This window comes from Lagopus muta, chromosome 1 (assembly GCF_023343835.1).
Source record: "Lagopus muta isolate bLagMut1 chromosome 1, bLagMut1 primary, whole genome shotgun sequence".
Classification (NCBI taxonomy): Eukaryota; Metazoa; Chordata; class Aves; order Galliformes; family Phasianidae; genus Lagopus; species Lagopus muta.
The window spans coordinates 67692266-67712505 of NC_064433.1; the positions used below are offsets into that span (position 1 = coordinate 67692266).

The window sequence follows — 20240 nt, forward strand, 5'->3', positions numbered from 1 at the left end:
TTATTATGTCAGCTTCATAAGTACTGAAAGGGAAAGAAAAACAAAACAAAACAAAAAAGGCAGGAGAGGTACTATCTTGCTAGCTAAGTGGAAAAATCAACGTTGGAAAAACAAAGTTAATTTGAAGACTAAACCATGTGGCACAGCCCCCGAAAAGGACAGTCCTTGTTACTGTCCCGCACTCTCCTCAGCCACGCTGCCACTTCCCCAAGCAATGCTGCTCAAAGGCAGCTAGGTCCTGCCACTACAGCAGCCTTGCTAAACTGGAGTGCACAAGCAATAACACCGTGGGCTGTTGGTTATTTCAGAACTGACTCTTATTTCAGGAAGTGGTTCATCTCTGCCCTAGTGTCAACACGTCAAAAACCTGCTAGTTATTCAGAGCCACTTTGCACACACTGCACAAGACTCCATCCTTGACTGTGTTCATTAACACACTGTACTGTCTCTGTCTCACGCAGCGCCTCTGTCCCAAGGCCATACTCTGCCATTCAGATAAGTGGGTGTGCAAACTAGACACACCTGTTGCAGCCTGCAAGCTCAGCTGATTGCCAGCAGGTGAGCTCTACACAAGATGCAAGAAAAGCATTTAGCACATACATGGGAACTTGAGGGATGTAAACGTGACCTGAGGCAATATTAAAAGCAAACTCTAGACTTGGGGAAACAGGTGATACAACAAATGGACATAGAAGCAAGGACTGAGCTATCTACATCTACTGGGGAACAGGCAGTGCTTGTGATTCACTGCCTGCTCTTGCAAGTTGAATATTTTTAAAAACTACCCTTCAAGGGTGCCTGCAGACTGAGTGCTGGAATGTCCTCTACTTTGGAGTTAGGTGTAGTACAGGTCCTTAAGCAGAGCCAGTAGTAGAGCAACACTATGAGCAAAGCTGATACCACTCGTGTCCTCAGCCCTCAGCAGATTTTCGTCTGGACTGTTGTGGCTTAACCCTGTTGGCTGCTAGCATAACACAGCTGCTCACTCACTCTGCATTCCCAACAGGAGGGGGAAAGAATTGGAAGAGCAAAAGTCAGAAAAGTAATGGGTTAAGATAGACAGTATAACAAGAGGAAAAAAAAAGGAGGGGAAGAGGGGGGGAAGAAGCAAAAGAAAAAGAAGAAAAGTGGTGATATAAAACTATATCACTACAAGCTGATGCAGCAACCCTGATGAACTTCCCCTCAGCTTTAATTGTTGTGCTGTGTGGTGGGGGATATCCCTCTTGGTCACTCTGGGTCAGCAGTTCTGGCTATGCCCCCTCTCAGCTCCTTGCACACTCCAGCCTACTCACTGGCAGAGCAGTGTGAGAAACAGAAGAGCACTGCTCAGTATCGATTACAATATTAGTGTGTTATCAACACTATTTTCATCACAAATCCAAACCAGAGCACCGTATGAGCTATTACAAGGAATATTAACACTACGCCAGTCAAAAGGGAGCACAGCAACAAAAAACTGTCAAGTCTGAATGTGCATTCATTCTCTGGATCCATTATCCACAAAAAGCTGTACTGCCATTTGCTTTCTACTTGAGAAAGAATGCCAGTTTGTTCAAGGTATTTTGGAGACAGCCTCATTGTCTTTACTTATGCTTGGTTTTCTTTGGGAAACTTGGTCACACTGAGCAAAGTTTGTTACTGCTCACATCTGCGCTGTGCATAACAATAATACATCGCTTCGTGGCAGCTGCAGCTCTAGAAATTCAAGGCCAGCCTCTCTCTTGCAAATGATATCCTCAGTGACACAACATGGTCCCAGACACATATCATTCCAGACTACATAATCCATCCAGACAATCTTCTCCTTGGAGCAGAAAGATCAAGCATCTAAGTGTCTAGTCCCACAATATGGAAATGAAGTTTAGCAGTGTTAAACTACATTAAAAACCAGTTGAAACCAGTTCTACATATCAATAATATACTTTTATTTAGTAATAATGTATTGTTTGTACTGATAACATCAAGAAGCATAACCACTTCGTCACATAGGTGAGGTTTCTTGGAGCTTTCTAATCTTGAAAGTAGTCCATCTCAACAGCATTGTCCAGTACAAAGCCAAAAAGTTACAATAATATAATTTTCAGACAAGTCCACTGCATAGACAATATTCAGTTGTGCTTCTGTAAACCTGTTTGCATTAGGAATGCAAGAGACTTGCAAAGTCACATTTAGAAGCAGCATCCCACTGCAAAACCCACCTATGTTGGCCACATGATAGCATTTAATCTTTGGCAGGGCAATCAAATTTCTGCATCTTCTGCTTCAGGTTCCTAGAAATATCTATATCATAATACACAATCACTTCACAATTAATACAGTTGCTACTTCATTGAGTTAAAGCTTCATGGGTCATGCAGAGAGGTGACCTAGCTGAAGTAAAGGTAACCTGGATTTTCAAAACGTTCTTGTCAATCTCCCTCATAAAAACCTAGATTCATTGCCATGAAATAAGGAAATGATCATTTAACAAATTAGTCACTGACCACCATAACAAACAGTGGGAGGTTGCCAGTGTGTTGCCCAGAGGACTCATGCTTGAACATGTAATTTGTATATTTATCTGTGAGAACAGTAAATAGGAAGGTAGTGGTTTATGGAACTACCTACATTTACAGAAGTAAAAAAAAAAAACAAACACAAAAAACAAACAAACAAAAAAAAAACAGTAGAAATATCTTGTATAACACTAACTAGGTAATAAAGCAGCAAGTAAATTTCAGAGTCAAATGCAAAACAAAAATACAATTTTTATTAAAAATAAAATAAAAAGTCTGCACTTCTCTAATGGGGTCACAATTAGCTACAAGAAAGAATGGTTGCCTTTCTGGAACTAATTACAGGATCACTTTTCTGACCTACTTCGTCTACTTCTGTATGAACAACAGTTGTTGACAAAGCAATGAACGGAATGTTCAAAATAACTTTTTCTTATTTCACAGAACAAAAGAAACAGATCACTGACAGCTTGAAGTACTGTGGCTGAAGCATCATTGCATGCTGTCCTATTTCTATGCTCTTCCCAAGGCACCCACAATGTGCTACTGGCACAGATCTCACCCAACCTACTACCAGAGGTTGTTACACCCTCTGAAATGTGAACAGCGCTCAATAGAGCTTCTGGTCTACAAAGGTATTCTCTGAATGGAGGGTTCAAGAACCCTCTGTGGTATTTTGAAACTTTGTGCTAGAGGATTGATGTCAGATCCCCTAGGAATCTGTATTTCTAACAGGAGAAAGGAAGTAAGGCAGGCTGAAAGCAACATATGCTTACCATCAGCAGGTAAACTGTTAGATGTCAAACACACTGAAGTGATTGTCTACTGCAGTAATTACTGCATGACCTTTCTTATGCTCTGAAATTGCTTTTTACATTATAATTCAAACAAAACCAGTAGGTGAAAGTATCCTATGTTATCAGGAATAACTCATTCTCACAGATCAGGAGCAGGCTCTGTAGATTCCTTCAAAGTGACCACAGTTAACAAGCTCTATGATATTCTGAGGTAAATGACTAACTTTGCCAAACCAGAAAAGTGGGAGAAAGATTACAGGATGATTATGTAACCTCAGAGTTAATTTTTAAAAATAATAGATGCGACTCTAGGAGAACAGGAGATATTGCTGCTCGACATCCAACCTTCATTACATCATCTTCCATTTTCTTCCTTTTCTCCTTTGTTTTACAATAATATATTTTTATATATATATATATATTTTTAATTGCCAAGATCATGTCAGATCTGTGGTTTCCCCTTACAAGACTCAGTGTTTCTCCTTATCACCAATTCTTAAGCCTGCTTTAATTTTCTTCTTTGCAAGTGTTATGAATAAAGGCTTCATTGGAAGAAAGACAACAGAACAAAAATATTCAGGTCAGCTATGGCAAAAAGAGTTTTAGCATGTCAGGCCAACTCCACAAATATCTCAACAAGAGATAATAGCAATGGATTGGATTGTTATACCAAGATATTACAAGCTACAATGTGGTTATATTGAGAGTGTATCTTTGCTTTTACACTCTATATACGTACACCAAATTTGTAGGCAACAATATAAAATTATAGATGCAAGTAAATTAGCAGTCTGAGGAAAAAACGTGCTAAAGTTTTGGTGACAAGTTCTCAGAGTCTCAACAAAGGCAACAAATGAAGAAGAATGTCAATATTGCTTTGGACTACACATAAGGAATTGCTGGTCTTTACACATTGTCTAAGAAAATAGCCTACTATTTTTTCCCCAAAAAGACTTGCCATACTGAGGGGGGGATACAACACTTGCTCTGTGAGGAGAGGCTGAGGAAACAGAATTTGTTCAGTCTGGAGAAGAAATGATTCTGGGGTCCCAGAAGCAGCCTCCCAGCAGCAATTTGGAGGCTACCAAGACACCGGCAGGCTCAAGCACAAGCTCAAGCACAGCAGAACAAGACACAGGTTCCAACTGCAGGTAAAGCCAGGGGAGAAAGAACACCATTATAGAATCATAGAATCATAGAATCACCAAGGTTGGAAAAGACCTAAAAGATCATCCAGTCCAACCGTTCACCTATTCCCAATAGCTCCCACTAAACCATGTCCCTCAACACAACATCCAGCCTTTCCTTGAACACCCCCAGGCTCGGTGACTCCACCACCTCCCTGGGCAGTCCATTCCAGTGGAATAAAATATCATTATAATGATAATTAAGCATTGTAACTGCTTGAACAGAAAGGTGAAAAAACAGCCTTTGGAAGTTTTCCAGACCAGCTCTCAAGACTTGAGCAACCTAGTTTGAATGTGGAGTTGACTGTTAGATCAGCCACTGGACTAGAGATCTCCTATGGTTGCTTCCACTTAGATTCTATGATTACTAAATTTGATGCCCAGCATAAAGAACTGGATTATTTAGATTAAAAAATATAGATGTGAGAGACATGATCAAACTTCTGGCTAACAATCACAAACACGACTATCTTAACTGCTAGCAGTTAGCAATAAAGAACACCAAAAAAGAAAAAGACCTCTCTCACAGAAGGTAGAAGAGACTCAGATATTACAAAATAAAAAACAAAACAAACAACAACAAAAAAAACCTTAGTTTATCCAATCTGTATCAAACTTGACAATACCATGGAAAGCGCTCTCGTAAGTACATTTAGCGTACCCACAGAAGACATCAATCTCTTCTTCCACAAACATTTTGCTGCAGCATCTAAGAGCTGTTGTGCACTATGCCTAAGCAGCACAGTGCAACTGCTGGCATGCCCATCTTTATGACTTTCAGATAATACAGACTTTGTCATCTTGAATTGCAATCAGGTGTACTATTTGCTTCATAAGAGTATTTTTTACATACATCGCAAGATGAAGTGCATTCTGTGTATTTAAGAGATTAACAGATTTTATTGTTTTCTAAAATATATTACAATATAGAGACCCAAGGCAGTAATTCCTGACAGATTTAGTAACCATTTTGTGAATGAATAATTATGTTTTTCTTGACATACATACATCCACTTTCAGAGCTTGCACATTTTAATGCATTGAACATTATGACTAAGTATATCTATACATTTGAAAAGCAAATGATAAAATCCAAAACTACCAACAGTGTTTAATAATTACCTCAAAATAGATTTGTTAGCTTCATTACAGTGTAGATTCCTAAAGTAGCATATCTACTTACCTGATACTTGATTTTTATTTTTATTGTTTTTTAAACACAAATCTGTTGTAATTTACAACCCAGTTTTAAATGTCACAAATGCAAACTATTTGGCACTGTTACAGACAACCGAGTTGTAATTGCAAACAAATGTAGTTTTTACAGTGTTCTGCTACAATAATCCATGTAAGGACTAAGGCTAGTTTATATGTTGACCCACAAATTTATCCACATTACAGATTTTGAGTATGTTAGTGTGTTTCCTGTACTTCTGAAAACCTAATCACAGAATATTTTGTCTATAGTACAGTAATGAATATGGCAAGAAAGCAGATTTAAATATACCTATAATTTAAACTCTTATAAGTCTAAATCTTATCCACATCAAAAGGTTTGATAACTAATAGCCATGCTCTTTATATTTTGGAATATCAAATTGTATGTACATATACACAACAGATAGCCTCTTAATAAAAAGCATTTTCAGTCTATTTTACAATCTCTGTTCAAAAAAAAAAAATCAGTCTTCACAGATTTAACATTTCAAATCACAAAAAAAAATCATTAGCAGTTAGGATTTTTTTTTTCTGCACACTTGTGCTGGAAACAGATAGTATTCTGGGGCTTATGTATGATTTATCTCTTTGTTTATACAGAGCTACTTAAGATCTACAATGAAAACTCATTTAAGTGCCAAACCATATAAACAACATTCATAACAGAATCCCAACCCATGACACCTGCAGATATCTCTGTTACAAATAACCTTCTGTAACAGATAGCTATTACGTATAATATCTGTTTTACAACTTCGAGTCATGCTGACAACATTGAAAGATTACTACAACATGGAAAGAGTTTTCATTCAGTCAACTGCTGACTAAATCTATGTCATAATTTAAGTATTATATGATCAAGCATACAAAAAGATGCTTACCTACATAGCATTTAAATAAAAAAATACTGCATCTTTCAGACATTGCTAAGAACAAATAGAAAATTAACTAGAATAATCTTAAAAATTCAAGTTGCAAGTTACTGAAGGTCACTTAAAATAACCGATTAAACATAACTCAGCATAAGCCACATACCTCGGGTAGGATGAGGCACAAGCATAGAAAATGCAAAAATATTTAAGAGTCACAATAACAGACCGTGTGGAAAGAAAAAAGCTTTGAAAGTATTTTTCCTATCACTATTTTTTCCGCCTAACTCCTTTCATTTGCATTGTGCACAAGCTGTGAAAACCACATGAAATCAGTTCTATGTTCTGTCTTTAAATCACCACAATTTCAGTATTGAGCTTTCTCTCCTTTTCATGAAAATATATACACTCTATACATCATTCAACTTCCTCTTGGTTTAAATATATACTGTACAGGCCTGCAGAGCTTTTGTAATGCTTCTGTATTAACTTTGTCCTTTGTCACTGGATTGGTTCTACATAGTTTGCTGGGTATAAACCAACTTGCCCGTTGTCCAGACGTCCTTTGCACCAACCCTGCTCATCTTCATTCTCCATTTTAGTTAACTCATCCCCTGCAAAAAAAAAGCAGCACTGTTAAAAAAAAATCTATGAACTTTTAAGTGTCAGTAATAGAAAGCTAACATGACAGTTACCTATTTACATGGCCACTCTTGTTCCCTTGCCCACACCAGCTCCCAGCAGAAAGCCTCTAATCTCTGCTCTTCACACTTTTCATACTAATGCCATTTACTGATTTGCACATGGGATGAAAGACCTCACAATTTCAGAAGAGCAGTGAGAAAGGAGCTACTTTGAAACAAAAACATTACGCTAACAGCATTTCAAAAAGGCAAATACCATTTTAAACAAAATTAAAGAATGCCATTTTTTAACTTATATATGGTGTTGTTTTACTAGAAGATCAAAAGCTCGCATATAGCTAAAGATAGATGGTGAGGGATCTGGAGCACAAGGCTTACCAGGAACAGCTGAGGGAGCTGGGACTGTTCAGTCTGGAGAAGAGGAGGGTCAAGGGTAACCTTATTGCTGCCTATAACTACTCAAAGGGAGGTTGTAGTGAGGTGGGAGACAGTCTTTTCTCCCATGTAACTAGCAATAGGACTAGAGGGAATGGCCTCAAGTTGTGCCAGGGGAGATTCAGGTTGGACATTAGGAAATACTTCTCCGATAAGGCACTGGAACAGGCTGCCCAGGGAGGTGGTGGAGTCACCGTCACTGGAGGTGTTCAAGAAATGTTTAGACACTGTACTGAGGGACATGGTTTAGTGGTCAATACTGGGGACAAATGGACAGTTAAAAAATGAATGACCTTAAAGATCTTTTCCAACCTTCATAATTCTATGATTCTATGAGATGAACAGACAAAGATAGTAGCTGTGGACAGTAATACTACCTCTAAGCAAACAGAATAATCCTACACTGGGTTATTAATCCTACCACAACAAAAGGTCAGCACAAATGAAATAAACATTTCATTAGGCTTACTGTCAATATATACTTATCTTAAGAGCTGGTGAAAGATAAGAACATGTTACAAAATGACATACTTAAGAATTCTCTTAAGTAATTCTTGCTGCTTTCCAGTATTTCCACAACCACTACTTAGGTTGTGATGCAGGAGAATTTAAAAGAACCTTATACCTTACTCTGTAGCATCTCTTCTTTCCTCATCTTTCTTTTAACGCCTACCTTTACACTGCTGGAAGTCGGTGCAGAATTGTAGGTGTAAAAAAGTTAACCAAGAACTTGTTTCCTAACTTGAATAGCAAGAGCTAACACTGAATATTCATTCAGGTATTTATGAACTATAAAATAGCCTCATTGTGCACCTCTAATCTTCTGCATTCGCAGGAAATACTTAAGCATTAGTCTGCAGACTTCAAGATGCTATACACGAGCAAATGAACGTCCACCTCAGCAAAAAGTCCACCAGGGAAATAAAAGGCCACATCATCTGAATTATTTTCACACAGACAACTTCTTTGAATCAAACTATTTCCATAGATGCATGGGATTATATTAACCCATCCCTAATGGTTATAAATACACAAAGTATTACAGAAGTCTCAGTACATTTAGGAGAGCAAAAACTACCCAGACAGTATACATTGAGAAATGGAACAAGCATCATAATATATCTTCTATAATCGCACTCTTATCTATAAAAGGATTCAGAGGTCCTTGTGGACAACAAGTTGGCTGTGAGCCAGCAGCGTGCTCTTGTGACCAAGGCCAATGGCACTCTGGAGTGTATTTAAAAGAACATAGCCAGCAGGTTGAGGAGGATGATTCTCCTACTCCACTCTGCCCTGGTGAGGCTACATCTACTGTACTGTGTCCAGGTCTGGGCTCCTCAGTTCAAAAAAGACTGAGTATCCCCTAGAGAGAGTCTGGTGTAAGGGCACAAAGATGACTTAGGGGCCTGCATCATCTCCTGTACGAAGAATGGCTGAGAGACCTGGGACTCTTAGCCATCCCAGGAGCCCTCAGGAAAAGACTGCAAGGTGATCTCATCACTGTTTATAAATATCTGAAGTACAGGAGTCAACTGGGTGGGCCAGCCTCTTTTCTGTGGTGTGCAGTGACAGAACAAAGGGCAACAGGCAAAAACTTGAACATCAGAAATTCCAAACAAACATGAGGAAGAATTTCTTTACTGGAAGAATGACAGAGTACTGAACAGGCTGCCCAGAGAGGCTGTAGAGTCTCCCTCTCTGGAGACATTCAGGATCTGCCTGGACCTTCCCTGTGCAACTTACTGTAGAGAACCTGCTTTAGCAGAAGGGTTGGACCTGATCTCCAGAGGTCCCTTTGAAGCCCTACAATTCTGTGATTCTAGGATCTCTAGTTTGTGAGTCTACCAGATAATAAAAGAAAGGTATGAACAAATACTTGACTTATGGAGATGTTTTGCAAAATTTTAAACCAGTGATGTTGGAGGTTTATTAAAGTATTATCACTGGCAATCATACGCACAACAAGATTATAACAGAAAGAGTCTTTACAAATGCATGGAGGATAGCATGTATACTAGCTCATTTTGACAATGCTGCCTGGTCTATATTTCCTGTAGCTATTTATCCTCAGCCATGGCAGAACACTAGACACATGTTAGGTTATGTCCCCTGCAGTTATACAGTTATACGACTATAAAACCTCTCATAAAATAGGGATAAAATTATTCCTCCTCTTTGGAAGCCTACCACATTTGTTTGCCATCAGAAAAAAAAAAAAAAAACCAGGAAAGAAAATAACAACAACAACAAAAAAGCAACTGACATATAATGTATTCCACTAATGAAAAGGAGAGCTTCAAGTCTGCAGAAAAATAGTACATTTGATGGACACTGCACAAAGCCTATATATTACAGCATGTGGCTAGAAGTGATCACAAAAGCTTTGTAGGCAAATTCTTTGAATAGCTAAGGACATTCCTCTGGAGAATATCCTCATACATTAGAACAGATCCCTAACATGCATTAATCGCCTGCTGACAGCTGCTTATGACTCCAGGCATAGTCTGCATAGGAACACAGGAATAGAATACATTCTAAACTGGCTCCTGCCTGATCCAGTCTATTGTACATTCAGTGTAAACCTAGTCACTTCAATATTTGTGTCTAAAAAACTGAATGTTTTACTGCAGGCATTCTGTAATTCTTCTCCTGTAAGGGAGGTTTGTAGCCTAGCATGGTCCCTTTGTTCTGATTCATAAAATCATGATCTGCTGTTATAATGTTTTCTTAATGCTCTTCCTTCAAAGGTATTAAGCAGTTTTTAAGTTAGGTCTAAATACACCTCTTACTGTTCATACTCGTACTTTTATTCTACAGGCTTCACACTGAGAGCCACTTCATTCAAGTAGTTAATACTAGTCTAACAGCTGGTGCTAAACGTACAGAATGTTTAACTTTATATATAACCATTACGTGTGTAAAAGCATTACATAATTCTGTCATGGAAAATCTTTGTTATTGTGAACCTTTGGAATGCCAGAATGACTTGACAGGTACAATATATAAATCTCAAGGTTAACTTATTTCCATCCCCCATCAAGAAAAAAAAATGAACGGTTAAAGTCTACAGGATGAAGAGTAGTTTCAGCTTCTGTGCACTTCAGAGAAAGCTCCGGATGTTTAGTTACTACTATTCTTCCGTCAGAGCACAATTTAACAAAGTTAAAAGCCAACCCATTTCTCTTCTTTCAAAGTCCAAATTGTTTGTCTACAAAGATAAGCCAAAGATATAGAGTTTTACTATGAAAAAAAAGGAGAGAAGTGAGTGAATAGACAGTCTCACCAGGGTTATGGGACTTGTTTATTCATAAAAAACATTTCCATCTATATGCAGCTCTGAGCACCATCTTTCTCCACTTGCAGAATGGAATACTAACAGTTCACTGATAAGCTACATCACTGTCTTATTTAAAATAAGAACTTTCAGCTCTAACATCCAACACCCACTGCAGATGAAATAGCATAATTCTTATGAATGCTGAAAGGGAAGCGGAATGAAGAGTTTTCCCAGACTTTTTTTTAATCACTTGAATCCTTGAATCCTCTTTGTCTTCTACAACTGAGCTAGCCAGTCATTTAGAGAAGGAAGCAAGCGACAAGCAAAGGTGGAAGGAGTAGACTGACAATCTAATCAATCTCACTTTTACAAACTGAAGTTCTGATAATCTACCATGAAAAAAACATCTTATTCTGGAGCTCCTGCTTAGCAAGCTTTTCATGTGCAGTTTGAGGCAAGACAAGATAGATACTGGAGCTCAAAAGGTGCAGATTTTGCCTTGCACCAATAGAGGGTGCTGCCTCTGGATTGGTCAGATTATGAAAAACACTTGGAGTCTCCTGTTAAAGGCTGAGGAAGACGCTCAGGCACTCAGCACACAACTGCTGGTAGCCCAAATTTCTCAACTCCTACAATCAAGTAAAAAGACTCAAAGGAAATAAAACATCTCAAGAAGGGAGATGTCCAGTCAGTGTACCCTAATATAATGCAAGCCAACAAAACCAAGTAAACAAGTAAAACACAGTAGGGCTACTGTGCATAGACATGCTGAGGAGTGTCAAAGGAGAAAATATTTATCAATCCATGACCAAGTGCCCAGCTTAAAAAAGAAAACACCAATAAAAACACCTTAGCGGTGTAGGAAATAAGAGTCTAAAAAGTGGATGCTCCCAGTTTAGACAGGAAAAAAATATATCAGTTGATTAGATATTGTTTTAAGATGCATAGCTCTAGTCTTTTCCTTTAAATAACATCTTTGTAGGGCTGGCATTTATAGACAGCTAAAAGCAGCAGCTGTTACTGTCATCAGCTAGGAAAATGAGAAAAAGTAATCAACTGCAGCTCCCTGTTTTATTTAGCACAAAATGAATATCCCAAACAGATACATTCCAATACACTCCAAACAGATTACAAGTCAGTACTTTCAAACATGGGATAGCAAGAAGCACTATCAGGAGTGTGGGTTAGACAAGATCCTGTAAGTGGAGTTGTACATTCAGAGAGACAAGTGACTACAGAAAATAAAGGAAATGCTCTGAATAAAAGTCCTTATTTGCCCCATTTCTCCTTTTGATAAAGTGCTTTAAGAGCACACTGTAAACTTACCTGCTTTAAAGCTGAGTTCATCTTGCTCTTGGCCCTCGTAGTCATAGAGTGCACGCACTCTCACCTCCATTGCAGGAGAAGCATCTTCATCAAATGGATTGGTGTCTCCATTTGCATCAGTGGAAGAAAAGGGATTGTTGGACTCTTCATCAGACCAATCTGTAGGGTAGCTTTGGTTTTTTTCATAGCTGCTAACGCTAAAAACAGATTTTAAATTACTTTTTTCTGCTCTTACATGAAGAGGCTAGAAGTATCCCTGAGATATCAGTTTCCTTAGTTAAGCTTAAACTTCTCTGTAAAGGTTGGCTTTGAAAATTTCTCTCTGCTTATCTTATCTACCTTTAGCTGGCAATACCTTATTCAGAAAAAAATCACATTCTTACAGTATATTCAAAGTTAAAAAAATAAAAAAATAAAAAGGAAAAAAAAACAGAAATCAAAGACAACTTTCCTATCAACTCCAAGAAATTTCTCTAACAAGAAATCTGTAGAATCTATGAGATTATTTTATCTTTCTCTAGAAAGATAAAAGCTGTGAAGGTAGCACATAAGAGGAACTAGATATTTAAACTGCATTCAGAATCTTTCTCTCATTCCTCTGTGCACCCCATACAATATATTTTAACTTTTTGTATGTGGCAATCCACCAATATAAAGGGTTCATTACAACAGAGTGACAACTTGATAATTTAAAGAAGAATTCACTGTTGAGTACATGCATGTCATTTAAGACAGTGATATCCTTAGGTAGGCATAATGAAGCAACAGACAGTGTCTCGAAAAGGTCCTAAACAAAAAGAAAGCTATCAAAAAAGCAGACTTATTCAGCATGAACACACATAGGAGTAAAGCTCCAGGAGCATTCTTGTTAGAAAAAAAAAAACGTCCACATTTTAAAAGACTGGTTTAGGAAGGAAAAAAACAACAGCAGTTCAGCTAGCAACTGCCAGTAGGCCCAGTAGTTTCAAACCAAAGATCAAGGCAACAGATGCAGCATCTGTTAGGAGAGACAAGTTAGTTTACAGTGAAGCTGACAAAACCTCTCAAACAGACTTCATGCACCCACCAACATAGCGTTATAGAAGCTGAAAATTGAAAACCCTGGATAGAATAAGTGTAAAAACAATTAAAACAACATTTCACCAACTTTTTGATCTTATTGTCCTCCTTTTCACTGACAGTACTCCCAGTATCTTCTTCATCTTCAAAGGGATTGTAACTTGATTGTACTGACTGCACTGTGTTACTCTGGACACTAAGACTGCTAATTTGGAAAAGAAAGAGCATTATGGTGATCCTATCTGTTTAAGAGTTAAAAACACTCATTCGTGTCCCACTAAGTTATTTTTTAGAAGACCCTTTCTCCAGCCATTAAAAAAAAAACACACAAAACAACAAAAAGAACCACCAACAACAAAAACAAGAGCAGCGTAAGACCCAAGAAAGTTCTGACAGTCTCATAATACGATACATTCCTCCAGAACTAGAGACATTACTTTCTAAGGAAGCTGTTGTTAACAGCCACGTATAAATGGCATCCAGATTAGTCACTAAGCATTTTGCAAGCTAAGATTTCAAAGAAAAACTGTCATTTCCACAGATAGAAAAACAGCAACAGACCAACCTCCCAATCAGCTACACAGTTCAGTTTCTTATAATCCACAGTGGAGAGACAAATGTAAAATGGAGAATTAATCACCAAAATATTTTGTGAGCTGCAGGAAGCTATTTTAAGAATGCTCAGACAAGTAACATTTAATTGGCCATTGATCCTATGTCTCTGTTATGTTAAATAACTAAAATAACTAAAAATAATTAAAAAAAAATACCTGCTATGTTTGTTAGGCTGTGAAGCTTGATCTCCTGTCTGATTAATACCGGTCAGAGTCACTCCATCAGAAGCTTTCTTCTTTTCTCTTCTGCTGAGAGTGCGATTCAGATCTGCAGACCACTCCTATCAATGAATGTAAAAAGCGATTGAGAAATGTAATGGAGCACTAATTATCACATTTAATTTTTCAGACTGTGTTATGAAGCATATATTTATACAGCCTTACAAATAGTTATTGTAAAGACAAGTTACTCTACGTGTTTTGGTTATAGTCCTCTTCTAGTTCCTATCTTAGCAACGCAAACAAATCTTTGCTACTCACAAATCCCCAAGTGACCTGTACTTCCCTGCTTAGCATTCTGCACACCTTGAAAAGACTTAAAATACCAGACATCTGGAGAAATCAAAGGAATTGCTCAGTGCAACTCGTTAAAAGTTGTATTGAGAACATTTACTGTTTCAAGTAATGCCAAGACATCTGGCTTTTTAAAATTAAATTTTAGGTTTACCTTTTGAAGTATTACAGTCTACACAGAATCACAGAATCACCCGGGTTGGAAGGGACCCCAGGATCATGTAGTTCCAACCCCCCTGCCTAGCAGGGCCACCAAACATACATATTCAGATCAGGTTGCCCAGGACCCCGTCCAACCTGGCCTTAAACACGTCCAAGGACGGGGCATCCATCTACTTTAAGATACAAGTTTACTTCTCAAGAAGTGCTGCAGGATTGACCAACAATGGAGCTCATTTTTCATGTCATTGTATATAACTTCTCCTGTCCCTAAAATGTGAATGAGCCCTTAGGGTATTGCACTCAAATATTTTGTCCTTAAAAGCCAACCAAAAGAGCTCAAATCAACACAACTGTTGACAGCACTCATGATGTCATTTGTTAAGTATCCCCTCCTTGATGTTCTGAATGACTGAGAAGTTTCAGAAGGCAGATAAACACGCATGGTGAGACCTAAACACAAGTTATACCTTTCAAGTCAAACTAGGCCATGTACAGATATAAAACAGAGAACACAGAGTAAACTGGACACAAGCAAATATCCTATGCTTAGGCAAGTTTCATCTCAGAAAACAAGTTAAAAATTCAGGAGATGGTTTACTATCCAAAAGATAAACTTTGAGATATTAAGAACAAAATGAAGAGTTTGTGAGATGTTATTACTACTTGTTTATACAAGTAGCATGGTCAGTCATGAGTGATTTCTGGCCAACTTTTCAGAGGTACCTCTTTATTTTAACCTCTTACAAATACATATGGATTTTAGAGTTACCAAAATATAAAGACCACTGACCTAAGTACATTTGTACTTTATAATGACATTTCATATTCATTTGATAATGATTTTTGTTTTTTACTTACATCATCCTTGTAGCATGCAAATGAAAAAACACTTGATTAGAAAAACAGTAACAACGGAATTTCATGTATTAATTATGATGTTTATGAAAATGGATGGTATTTCCCCACACAGAAGTAACTGTAGTTCAGTATTGCAGGCAAAGAAATTCTGCAGTACTAATATGAGCTTTGTTCCCCAAATCTTACAATTAGAAGTTATTCAACGCTTACTTTACACTCAATAACTGAAGTTTCCACTCCATTAATTGAAAGCCCAGAAATTATTTCAATTGAACTTATGATTCTGTACAGAAATTCATTCCAATTCCAGCCTTTTGATAATCTGCTAGTATGATTCTGCACCGACAGAATTTGGAACTTGTTTCTTGTAAGCTAAGTTAGCAGAACACTCCTCAAAAGCCTCCCTTTTCCTTTCAGAACTGAATCCAGCAATAAAATAACTGCTGCAAGGTAGGACCTTTTAGTTGCTTTTTTTGTTTGTTTTTAATATAATGGTACCAGAAAAACTAGTTAAAGACTTCTACATTTTCAGAATCAATTTGAAATATTTTAACTATTTCAACAGCCTTTGCTGTCTACTCAATAACAAGAAAATTCCAATTTAAGTCTGACACCAAAAGGGAGAATCAGATACTAACAACTTCAGTAATGACTTCATTTTAAAAGAAAAGGTCTGCTTTTACCTCTCTACTCTTTAAGTAGGTGTTTGATATAATCATCTCCAAAAGTAGAGGCTGAGGGAACCCAATAGAAATAAAGAAAAACTATTAAGATAACAAAATTAACTGCAAGAAGTTGTTCGAGTCTAAGAGTCTCACCAGAAAGGAACATGTCAAAAAGGAAACTGGAAAAGAAAAAACAAAAACAAGTGTGGGCTTTCCATACTCTGATCTTACCTCAAACTGAGGCCAATTCATTGACATCCCTGGACCTTGATTAGCTCTGAACCACCGCAAGTCTTCAACAGCATCTGCAGTTTTTATGTTCTGTTCCAGTTCACGGTAGATATTTTTGTAACTGCAAAACAAATTTATCTTCAAATTCAGCACAAATGTAGAAACATGGCAAATTCCCTAGATTCATTTATATTATATAAATATATTTACATATATATATAAACAGTATTGAAAAAACACTGCAAGACAGACTTTAAAACCGTGGGACAGACCCATTAACTGCCTGTAAAAACAGTGAAATAACATCCTTATTTGAAAGATGGATTATTACTCTCTTGTAAAGTATCTTAAATAGTTGTCAGTAAATGTAGTACTTAATTCGGAATGTATTTAAATCACCAAATGTCAACCTTGAACTTTATTGAATTTAAAAGTCTGCCTACAAGGTAGTAGGAACTATTTTCAGTGTTAACTTCACAGCATTCTGTGTGGAGCCAGGAGTTGCACTTGATGATCTTTATGGGTTCCTTCCAACTCCAGATATTCTGCAATTCTGTGAAATTCCTGTCTTAATCCAATTAGACTTATAATTCCTTACGAAAATAAAAGTCTCCAACCTGAAGCAGAGTTAAATGAGTTAAAAAGACATAAGAAAATGTGTATTTCTTATACCTGCTAACAGCTTCTACTGTTTTAGATACCGTGATCTTAATAACGACACTATTTACATAAAACATCAAGTGCTATATAAAAGAACCTTGCTGCATCTACTCATCTTTTGGCCTAATTCTTCTTCATTTAAGTTGAACTCTTAACGATGAAGGATTACACAGAAGTCACGCTGCAGATACGATTCTGATCCTGTCCTAAACCACACACAATATGCTTGCTCTACAGACTGACTACAAATATAACAGCCTTCTTTTTTAACAAAAGGATCAATATGGTGTAATATGAACCCAGATGAAGAGGTGTTAATACAACAGATACACGGTCTTAAAAGTGACGCAGAACTATGAGTCCATTGACAAGCTAGAGGGATTTTAATGAAACCCTACCAGACCACAGCACACAAACTCTAGAATTTTAAGAACTTCTCTGGAAGTAATGCCTCGTGTTCTGTGTTGATTTGGGGCATCAGAGGTGGATGTTAATGGTATAACAATAGAGGCTGAACCTTCCCATCAATAGTCCCTTACATTTCGTTGCTTTGTGACAAATGGCAACAGAGGGACAGTGTGACAAAACGGTGTTCGACATGCGTGCATGAAGCAAAGAGGAGCCATTGAATTACTCCATGCAGAAAAAATGCCACTGACTTTCACTGATGCTTGCTGAACATTTATGGAGACCAAACAGTAGATGTGAGCACAGTGTGGTGGTGAGTGGTGGCTTTCAGCAGTGGTGACAGCAACAGTGGTACACCTTTGCTGGTACAGATTTTCATGAGCACAGCACACAAACTCTTGTTCACCACTGGCAAAAACACATAGCTAGGTGATGACTGTGTTGAAAAAGTGTTTTGTAGCTGAGCATTTGCTCTACCAAACAGTGTTTTATTGCGCTCTTTTTAGCTCTTACAGTTTGCGTGGAAATAAATAGGAGGCATTACTTTTGGAGCGATCTACATATATCAACAATGAAGGTTTACCAGTTTGTTCAGTACCTCTGAAGATAACTAGCAAATGCTAGGGATAGATGCTAACCAGATCCCAGACAAGACAAACAAAAAAAAAAACGTATTCCGTTTTTAGTAAATTGAGCAATTAAAATTAAGTCATTATTTTAAATATTAAGTCAGATTTTAAACCGACCTACTTGAAGCATGGTTTATTTTCTTGCTCAGAAGCAAAAAAGCACTAATAAAAGTATTAAGCACTAATTTTGAGGTCTTGCACAGTTTTACCTTGCAGCATTAGACAAGTCAAGGTGTTTCTGAACTTCCAGCAACACTTCTCGAAAGAAACGTAAGCGTTTTTCCTCAAACTGCTGACACTGTTCAAATACCTGCTCCATGTTTTCCATGTACTGAGGAGTGGCATTATCTAATTCTTTCAGTGATTTTTCATACTTTTCTTTTGTCTGAGATAGAAGGAATAAAAAAGAAATCAATTAGCAATACTTTTATTACAGTCCTACGAGACCCACAAGTATAGTAATAGGCAAGACCTGGACTAAAATACACCAAATCACATTCTCTTCCCATTACCACCAAGTATCTGTTTGATCATGATTAGAGTTAGCTAACAAAATAACCAAACAATTCCAATAAAGGCCTAAGCCTCCTCTCCAGCTTCTTAAAAGAAATTATGAAAAACGTTAATGTAATCTTAAAGATAAAAAACAAAGAAGGCATTTAGTATAAGAGTAAGTGGTCTTTCCATTTACAGGGTCTCTTAGTTAAAGATCGCCAAATAATTTCCAAGTGTTAGCATTCCCCCTTCAGCAGTTTATGTAGTTCACTGTGAGTTCCAAACAGAAAAAGGTATAATTGCATACATTCCTGTGAACATAAGCCATAAATCTAGCGAGCTCAGTTAACACAATTTTGGACTCTAGATCAACTTATAGCAGTAGTTCAGAGATATTAAGAGATCCCAGCAAAGATAATGTTGGCCATCCAGATCACACAGCAACATCACAAAGGGAAAATTATTTTTTTTGAAAAAAAAAGTCACACATTTACTTCATTTAAATAGACTGCATCAGCTCCATTTCCTTAAATAATAGTTTTTTAAAAGTGCACATTATGCAATCAGGAATGATGACGATTTTAGATGCCAGCACGCTTTAAGCATCTATCTCACGTTCTCTCAAATGAAATAACTCAGTCCTCACTACCAAATATGAATAACTCTTGTATTATTCTGTTTCTTTCCCTACTCAAAGCACTTAGGTAAAATAGAGGTTATACGATTTGCTTTTCACAAAAGAACATAACAATGACATACTTTGTTGAAAATCCCAAATTCTGACATAGGACCATAACAGACTAAGCTGTGCTGCAGTCTACAGCACATTCAGGAGGACAAAAAAATCTTTAGATATCAACAAGTATATATTAGTCATACCTTTAGTACATCTTGTTTGCTTCTCTCCACTTTGTCTTGTAATTTCTTGAGTTGTTCAGGATTCAACGCTGGATCAGCTTTGCTATTTGTCTCTCTAGATATAGCCAGTTTCTCCTCTTTACAGGCTGCATGATATGCTTTCTTTGCAGCTTCCACCTAGAAAGATAATTTGAATCTCTGCATCTGTGACGCTTTATACAACAATTGTGATGGTTTTGTTTCAGGATGGGTTTTTTTTGTTTGGTTTGGGTTTTTTTTTGGTACACTTCTTATTTAGGCCAAGGATTGAACACTACACAATGTAATCAATGTAAGGAAATCAATGTAAGGAAATTATTACAGTACTTTGAAATCAACATATTTCACCATACAACAAATACCACTTATAAAAGCTTGGAGAAGTGAAGTAAGACTCTAGAAAGGTTTACAGGAAGTCTGAAGTACAACAAGTTTTCCTCGTGCCCATGTTCCCCTGCTCCCCTTCTTCTACAAACCTGTTATTTAAGGATGTTGCGGGACAAGGAGAAAATTTGCAAATGCTTTTCCCCTGATCATTTCTTTGAACAATACGTAACTTTCCAGTGCATAGGACCAGGTGTTATTGAAATAACTTAAATTCCACTTTTTCCAGATTTTCAGCGAAGACACGAAGATTAAGAGAGACCAAAAGAAAATACTGATTTTCAGAAGAGGACAGAAAGCAAGAGAACTTTTTGAGAAAGGAGGGTCCAGCAGAGAAAATAGGGAGTTTACTCCCTTACAGAGATTTGAGACATTAATATATTGTAACACAAGATATCTAATACATAATCTACT

The 20240-nt window shown here is 37.3% G+C and overlaps 1 protein-coding gene across 8 annotated transcripts in view; it reads right to left on the bottom strand.

The window, feature by feature from the left end:
• Nucleotides 1-1916: 1916 nt before the first annotated feature.
• The window catches only part of PACSIN2 (protein kinase C and casein kinase substrate in neurons 2), a 61666-nt gene continuing 43342 nt past the window's right edge, over nucleotides 1917-20240 (bottom strand). For 6 of the 8 annotated variants that reach the window (XM_048936303.1, XM_048936273.1, XM_048936284.1 and 3 more), the window contains exons 6-12: nucleotides 19425-19580; nucleotides 18260-18435; nucleotides 16354-16474; nucleotides 14081-14205; nucleotides 13399-13515; nucleotides 12252-12448; nucleotides 1917-7183 (exon numbers count right to left, since the gene is read on the bottom strand). In XM_048936303.1, the coding sequence (XP_048792260.1) occupies nucleotides 7071-7183; nucleotides 12252-12448; nucleotides 13399-13515; nucleotides 14081-14205; nucleotides 16354-16474; nucleotides 18260-18435; nucleotides 19425-19580 (1005 nt within the window). In that variant the 3' untranslated portion in view covers nucleotides 1917-7070. The remainder of the gene's footprint in view (nucleotides 7184-12251; nucleotides 12449-13398; nucleotides 13516-14080; nucleotides 14206-16353; nucleotides 16475-18259; nucleotides 18436-19424; nucleotides 19581-20240) is intronic. The other 2 variants (XM_048936324.1, XM_048936329.1) reach the window with 2 other exon arrangements.